At 45.4% G+C, this 7,582-nt stretch overlaps 1 protein-coding gene across 1 annotated transcript in view; it reads right to left on the bottom strand.

The window, feature by feature from the left end:
* Window positions 1-7,582, bottom strand: part of SYT17 (synaptotagmin 17) — a 39,633-nt gene continuing 32,051 nt past the window's right edge. Inside the window, exons 7-8 of the mRNA XM_032231014.1 lie at window positions 2,719-2,874; window positions 1-197 (exon numbers count right to left, since the gene is read on the bottom strand). Of these exons, the coding sequence (XP_032086905.1) occupies window positions 1-197; window positions 2,719-2,874 (353 nt within the window). The remainder of the gene's footprint in view (window positions 198-2,718; window positions 2,875-7,582) is intronic.

The following is a 7,582-nucleotide window of genomic DNA, read 5'->3' as shown; positions in this document are numbered from 1 at the left end:
TCACGTCACCTCCAGGGAAGCTGGCGAGACCCGGTCACACTCGGCTCGTGAACGGAGGCTGTGCCACTGCTCGATGGCGGTACGGTGGGAAGTGAGCATCCGCCGCCAGTGCTTGGATTCCGAGGAACCAGTTGAATACTGGCCGATGACAATTCTCCCGATGAAGTCGTTGCTGCTTTTCACGTTGTGGCCATAGACTGGAAGGTGGAGGAGAGGGAGAGAGGGGGAGAGAGGATTGAAAGTTGACAACACAACACAAAGCAATCCAAACTCAACAGGACGGTATCCCTGGTGCCTCTAAAGCAGGGGTGTCAAACTCAAGGGCTGGGGGCCCACAGGGTGTTCTGACCCAAGCTTCCTTCAAAAGCATGAAGCAGAGTCTGGGTCCTGGCAAAACCCCTTTTATTTACACGACTGGGAATTCCTTTCATTCACAGTCAGCAAGGCTTGGCAAACAGTCTTTCAAAGGAATATTTATCCACACGCACCTTATCTTGTTTGGAGAGCTACCGGATAATTAGTTTCCAAAGGCAGGGCAAGGCAAAACTTGGCACAGAGTCTCTTATAGTCCCAAACAGAACTTTCCACTCTTGAAACGACCGAAGGAACGAATTGTTTCCTGCAAAAGCCCCCTCCCCGTTCGCTCCTCTTTTGTTTCCTATGGGAGGGGCCAATCGCCTCCAAGGTGTGGCTCTACTCCTACGTCCACCCTGCTTCCTTAGGTGTTCTTGTCTTCTGGCAGCTCTGCACATGCACACACTGGGAACAGGCTCCAGCTGTTCCTCTGCCTTGCTGCTGTCTAGCTCTCTCTGCCTCCGATGCAGAGCCCTCGTCTGAGCGTTCCTCAGTCCTGAGAACTGGCCCATGTTCCTCTTCCAACCTCCTCACTGTCCGACTCTGCTGCCAGCTCTGCTGGCCGCTGGCGGGCCACAACACGGGGTGCTTAGAATCTGGCCCGCGGGACAGCCCTGGAAACAATGAAGGACTGGCCCATGGTGCTTATGCCAGAGAAAATGGAGCTCAGGATAAACCATAAACCTTCCCAGGCGTGTTCATTCAATAAAGCGTAATTAAATAACTGCCAAGTGTTGGCCCATTTACCCCCAGCAGCATCTCGCCTTCTTCAAGGGGGCCTTGATTTCCAACTTTCATAGAGCCGAGGTGGCACAGTGGTTAAATGCAGCACTGCAGGCTACTTCAGCTGACTGCAGTTCTGCAGTTCGGCTGTTCAAATCTCCCCGGCTCAGGGTTGACTCAGCCTTCCATCCTTCCGAGGTGGGTGAAATGAGGACCCAGACTGTGGGGGTGATATGCTGACTCTGTAAACTGCTTAGAGAGGGCTGGAAGCCCTATGAAGCGGTATATAAGTCTAACTGCTATTGCTATTGCTACAAAGCTAAGGCAGAGAAGAAGCACCCAGGCCAAAGCCACACCGATCTGACCCCAAAATAAAAGTGGCAGCCGTCCTGTGGCAGACACAAAAGAAATAGATGGCGGGGGAATATCTGGAGCTGCATCGCTGTTTTATTTATTTATTTTTAAACAGCGAATGTTATTTTGACCATCCTTCCTTTCCCAAAGGCTGGCAAGGGATGACTCACTCCTGCAATAATTATCAGGGTTTCTGATCTCCAGAAAGGAGCCAGGCGCAGTGCAGGCTGCATGCTACAATGACAAGGCAGCCTTCATCAATTGGGCCATCTTTATACAGTATGTCGGTGGAGATTCGCTCCCTGTGATTTCCTTAACTGTATTGCAATTAAAAACTCACTGGTTTTTTTTTTTTAGGGGACTGGAGGCTAAAACTAGTGGTGACATTCAATTATTTTTTAATATTGGCTCTTTGGGCGTGGCTTGGTGGGCGTGGCAGGGGAAGGATACTGCAAAATCTCCATTCCCACCAGAGGTGGGTTCCTACCGGTTCGCACCAGTTCGGTAGAACCGGTTCGTCAAATCTACTGAACTGGTTAGAAGAGGTTCCACCAGTGGACCCGGAAAGCAGGCCACACCTACAGAAGAGGTTCCAAATTTTTTTTGAAACCCACCACTGATTCCCACTCTACTCTGAGGCCAATCAGATGTGACATTTGCCAGTTCTCTGAACTACTCAAAATTTCCACTACCACGTCTCCAGAACCTGCTGGATTTCACCCCTGGCTAAAACATATAAAGAACAGTTGCTAGACTTGGGTATGTCTAGTTTGACGAAAAGAAGGACTCGGGGGGGGGGGGGCACGATCGCAGTCTTCCAATATCTCAGGGTCAGCCACCAAGAATAGAAGGTCAAGCTATCTTCCTGAGGGCAGGACAAGAAGCAATGAATGGAAACTAACCAAGGAGAGAATCAACTTAGAACAGTGGTTCCCAAACTTGGCAACTTTAAGACTTGTGGACTTCAACTCCCAGAATTCTCCAGCCAGCTCGAGCTGGCTGGAGAATTCTGGGAGTTGAAGTCCACAAGTCTTAAAGTTGCCAAGTTTGGGAGCCACTGACTTAGAACTAAGGAAAAATTTCCTGACAGTGAGAACAATGAATCAGTGGAACAGCTTATCTCCAGAAGTTGTGAATGCTCCAACACTGGACGTTTTTAAGAAGATGTTGGATAACCATTTGTCTGAAGTGGTATAGAGTTTCCTACCTAAACAGGGGGTTGGACTAGAAGACCTCCAAGGTCCCTTCTAACTCTGTTATTCTAAGATTCACTAGAAAGACACATACCTGTGAAAACCAGGCTAGTGTTTTCCAGTTCTTCTTGGGCAACCTTGAAGCTGAAGGACTCGTTGTAGAAGGGATCAATGGTGGCCTTCATGCAAGAAGTCTTCTTTGTCTTTGCCAGTTTTAGCCCATGAACCAGCTGGACTTTCACAAAAGGATCTGAATAGAAAACACAAAACAAACCCCAGCTTCACAAATGAACAGCTTCGCTCCTGCATCAGATTAAGCTCTTGAGTTATTTGAACCGTAGTTTACCGAACAAGCCAAAAACCAGTCAGAATGAATTTTAAAGATCCAAATCACACAAAGCTCCTGTTTGTTTGTTTGATTGATTTTTTTGGCCCTCTGTTTTAGTTGTTCTCGCTTTGCATAATTATAATTTGCTGGAATTCTGGGAGTTGAAGTCCACCAGGTTGGAGAATTCTAGGAAGAGTTGGAAGTCTTCTCCAACCTGGAATTTTTCGGGACCGATAAGACTACAATTCCCAGAATTCCAAGTCAGCCAAGGATCCATCATCCCACAAAGCTAGAGAGCCCAGGTTGAAGAAGGAATATACAGGTGGTTTGTGGTGATGGTGGCTGTGGTTTGTGGTTAATCTTTGGTGAGATTCACCACCTTTGGGGCTGGTTGGTAGCTCAACAGCTCGAGTCCTAACCAAGGACCTAGGAACTGTTATGATGATGATGATGATGATGAGGAGGAGGAGGAGGAGGAGTATGCTTTATTCATTAAACATGACACTCAGTCAACTGAACATTCAAAAATGCATCACAAATACCATTGACTGGTGGTAATGGTTGATACGGTTTGCTGCCAGCATCCTAGGTATCAACCAAGTACCTTCTTAAAATATATGCTCCGAGTAGCGCAGGTTTTTTGCAGTTCCAAATTCAGGAAGCTGCAATTTGTTGATGTATCTTATAAAATTCTTGGACATAGTACCAAGTACCCTGATGACAACGGGTATCACTGTTACATGTTTCATCCATAATCGGGTAGTTTCGATGGCCAGGTCATGGTATTCCGTGATTTATTCCAGTTCTTTTTCTTCAACTCTGGCATCTCCTGGTACTGCGATGTCAATAAATTCTACGTTTATACCATCTACAACTGTAATATCTGGTGTGTTGTGTTCCAAATGACGATCCGTCTGTATTTGAAAGTCCCACAAGATCTTCACCTTCTCATTTTCGGTAACTTTTTCCCACTTTGTGCTCCCATTGGATACAGGTTAAGTTGTATTTTTTACTTAATGACCAGTGGATTAATTTAGCAGCTCGGTCATGATTAATCCACTGGTCATTATGTTAAAAAGGTTTGCAAGAGTTCTGAACAAACAGTCTCTCTCAAATCTCTGATCTATTTATTGAAAGGAAAAAGCTGAGGATTTTTGAGGCAATTCCTCAAGGAAGGCAGCACCCATCTCTTTCTCAAGAGCAGAAGTGAAATTCAGCCGGTTCGGCTTGGTAAGGGAGAACCGGTAATGGCGACCTGCAAGTGGGTCAGCCCACTCTCAATCCTGTCTGATATCGCTGTTTTTTTGACATTGCACAAATGTGCGGACGGCACGCACGAGCGAATTGCTGTGTTTTGTGATGCCACATGCATGCACCAATGGCTCGGGCGAGCGAAGCAAGCGTGTGCATGCGCACGCCCACATTTCCGGCGCTAGCTGAACCGGTAGTAACAGTAAGTGGATCCCACCTCTGCTCAAGACTATGGCTTCACATTTTAAGAAACGTGAAACATATTTCTTATGACCTAGAGATAAAGCTATTTTCCCAGACATTTCATTCCATTTTATGGGTGTCTTCGAAGACTGTATAAAAAAAGAATGGATATTAATTTTTTTGTGTGTTGGCGCCCGCCATAAGAAATTTGAGGACTGCCTGGCTCACATGATTTGGTCATGTTCCTTTACACCAATTTTTTTTTTTTAGGCTTCAAGCCATAAACATATGTTATATAACTCTGGGGAAACACATAACCATTAAATCTGAGGCAGTTATATTCCTAAAATATGGAACTTGACATTTTATGAAAATCTCAAGCTCTCGCTAGAGAATTGTCCTGTGTAGGTGGAAAGAAATCAACACGCCAGATGTTAAGAGTGGATAAAAGATTTATATTCTCTATCCATCTTTAAAATGTTTTGCCTTTGTATAAATGAGAAAATAGAGCACAATAATCCTGGGTCTATCATCTACATTTAATTATATGTTAAAAGGTTAAGCTATATTAATGCTTTATGCATTTTGTTTTCTCTCTTTCTCCCTGGTTTTAATCATCATGCATATTTGTCACTAGTAGCTGGATACCCGTGCTTCGCGATGAAACTATGTGATGGGGCTATGGAGGAGGAATTCATTTCAGAATCCATTGGCTCAGTGGTGGTCGGTGATTGAAACACATAAGGGAACATCGCTCCCACTGCCTTGAGTCCGGCAGCAGTTCCATAGGTGGAAAGCGTAGACATTTTGGTGAGGTACCGACGTTTAGTACTTTAAGGAGCTCCAGACCACTCCTGAGTGAAGAAGTGGAATGCCTGCCAGTTTGAACTGAGGTAACGGAATGTAAGACAACTGGCAGTTGGAACAGAGTTCTTTTCAGATGGGGAGGGGGAGTAGAACTCCTTAGCATCAGAGCATGTTAATTACTGTATAAGAAATACTAATGATCTGATGGTCATTTCTAAAAATCCTTTCTTAACGAGCACCTAGAAGCCGAGAGGAACGTACGTGCCAAATTTCAAGTTTATAGGCTTTACGGTTCTGGAGATTTCATGATGAGTATATATAGATTATTGTTCTATTTTTATTTTTGTTAAAGATACACTACAATATAAAAATTAGGCATAATAGAGATAGTCCTCAACTTACAACAGTTCATTCAGTGACCAAACTTACAACAGCACTGAAAACAATGGCACCTTCAGTGACCAAACTTACAACGGACCTTTTTCACACTTAATGGCCATTGCAGCAAACCCCACGATCGTGTGATTAAAATTCAGAAGCCTGGCAACTGACCCATATTTATGACGATTGTCATGTCCCGGGGTCATTTTTTGCGACCTTTTGACAAGCGAAGTCAATGGGGAAGCCAGATTAACAATTGTGTGATTAACTTAAGGACTGCAGGGATTCACTTACACAACTGTGGCAAGAAAGTTTGCAAATGGGGCAAAAACAAATGCCTCACTTCACAACAGAGATTTTGGGATTCCATTGTTAATGTTTAATAAATGTTAATGTTTAATAAATTTATATGCCGCCCAATCCCGAAGGACTCCGGGCGGCTTACATAAAAACAATTTAAAAGGATACTAAAAAATTTAAAAATAGAAAGACAAAGCAAGTTAAAAAGACACAACATGCACTCAACCTTAGTGGGGCTGGACCTCATTCAAGAGGTCAACAGCCCCAGATCTGCCGGAATAGCCAATTAATAGACTTTTGGAAGGCCGAGAGAGTGGGGAGGGTCCGGATCTCTGGGGGTAGATCGTTCCATAGGGCCGGGGCAGTTACAGAGAAGGCCCTTCTCCGAGGAGCCGCCAGACGACATTGTCTAGTCGACGGCACCCGGAGAAGGCCCATCCTGTGAGATCTTATTGGACGCTGGGAGGTATGTGGCAGAAGACGGTCTCGTAGATATCCAGGTCCTAAGCCATGTAGGGCTTTAAAGGTAATAACCACCACCTTGAAGCGCGTTCGGGACCGATCGGGAGCCAATGCAGCTCGCGGAGGATGGGTGTAACATGGGTGTATCTCGGTACACCCAAAATCGCTCGCGCGTGGTCATGTTGAGGACCTATACAGTAGTGCAGGTTTTTAAGGAACAGAAGGGGGAGGTAAAACATGGGTCCTTTTCAAGGCCATAAGCTCCTCCTCCTTCGCGGTAGAAAAATTTCTTACGTCTTTCCCCGAAAATATTCACGCATCTTTTTTTCATGGTTATTGGTAACGTTTTCCATTCCAGGGGAAACAATCATCCATGGTGGAGGAAAAATGGTGGAAAAATCAGTGCGGTGGGATGGGGTCCACTTAGATTTACCACCGGTTCGCCAATGTGAGCACCCCCGTGCACAGGCTTGCTTCGTGTGCAGATGCACCGTCCATGCATGCGCGCTGCCTTCTGCACATGCTCTTTGCTCACGCCCGTGATGTGCACCAGTGGTGGGATTCAGCCAGTTCGCACCTATTCAGGAGAACCGGTTGATAACTTTCTAAGCAGTTTAGTGAACTAGTTGTTGGAAGAAATCTCTTTTTTCCCCACTTCACAGGGCTAATCCTGTAAGGAAGGCAGGAAGGAAACATTCTGGTGTTGTTTCTAGCCTAATCTTCATTGTCCTGTTTACAGAAACTGCCTCTCTGGTTAATCCTTACGACATTGTAACATCTAAGGCGAAGCGCCCATTGACAGGAGTGACGTTGAGTTGGCCATGCCCACCCAGTCACATGATGATGGGGCCCCCTTACACAGCTGGTCATTAGGGTAGAGAACCAGTTGTTAATTATTTGAATCCCACCACTGATGTGCACGCATGCGCTGCGGCATTGAAAACGAGGCTACATAGCAGAGGTGGGTTCCTACCAGTTCGCACCAGTTCGGTAGAACCTGTTCGTCAAATGTACCGAACCGGTTAGAAGAGGTTCCACCAGTGGACCCGGAAAGCAGGCCACACCTACAGAAGAGGTTCCAAAAAATTTTGAAACCCACCACTGACACACACACACACACACACAGAGACTCACACAGAGAGAGAAAGAGAAAGAAAGGAAGAAGGAAAGAAATAAAAAAAGAAAAAAGGAAAGAAAAAGTGAGAGAGAGATGAAAGAAAAAAAAGAAAAAGGGACAGAGAGACAA

Source organism: Thamnophis elegans, chromosome 14, assembly GCF_009769535.1.
Source record: "Thamnophis elegans isolate rThaEle1 chromosome 14, rThaEle1.pri, whole genome shotgun sequence".
Lineage (NCBI taxonomy): Eukaryota > Metazoa > Chordata > Lepidosauria > Squamata > Colubridae > Thamnophis > Thamnophis elegans.
This window is presented reverse-complemented; position numbering and strand designations above follow the sequence as displayed.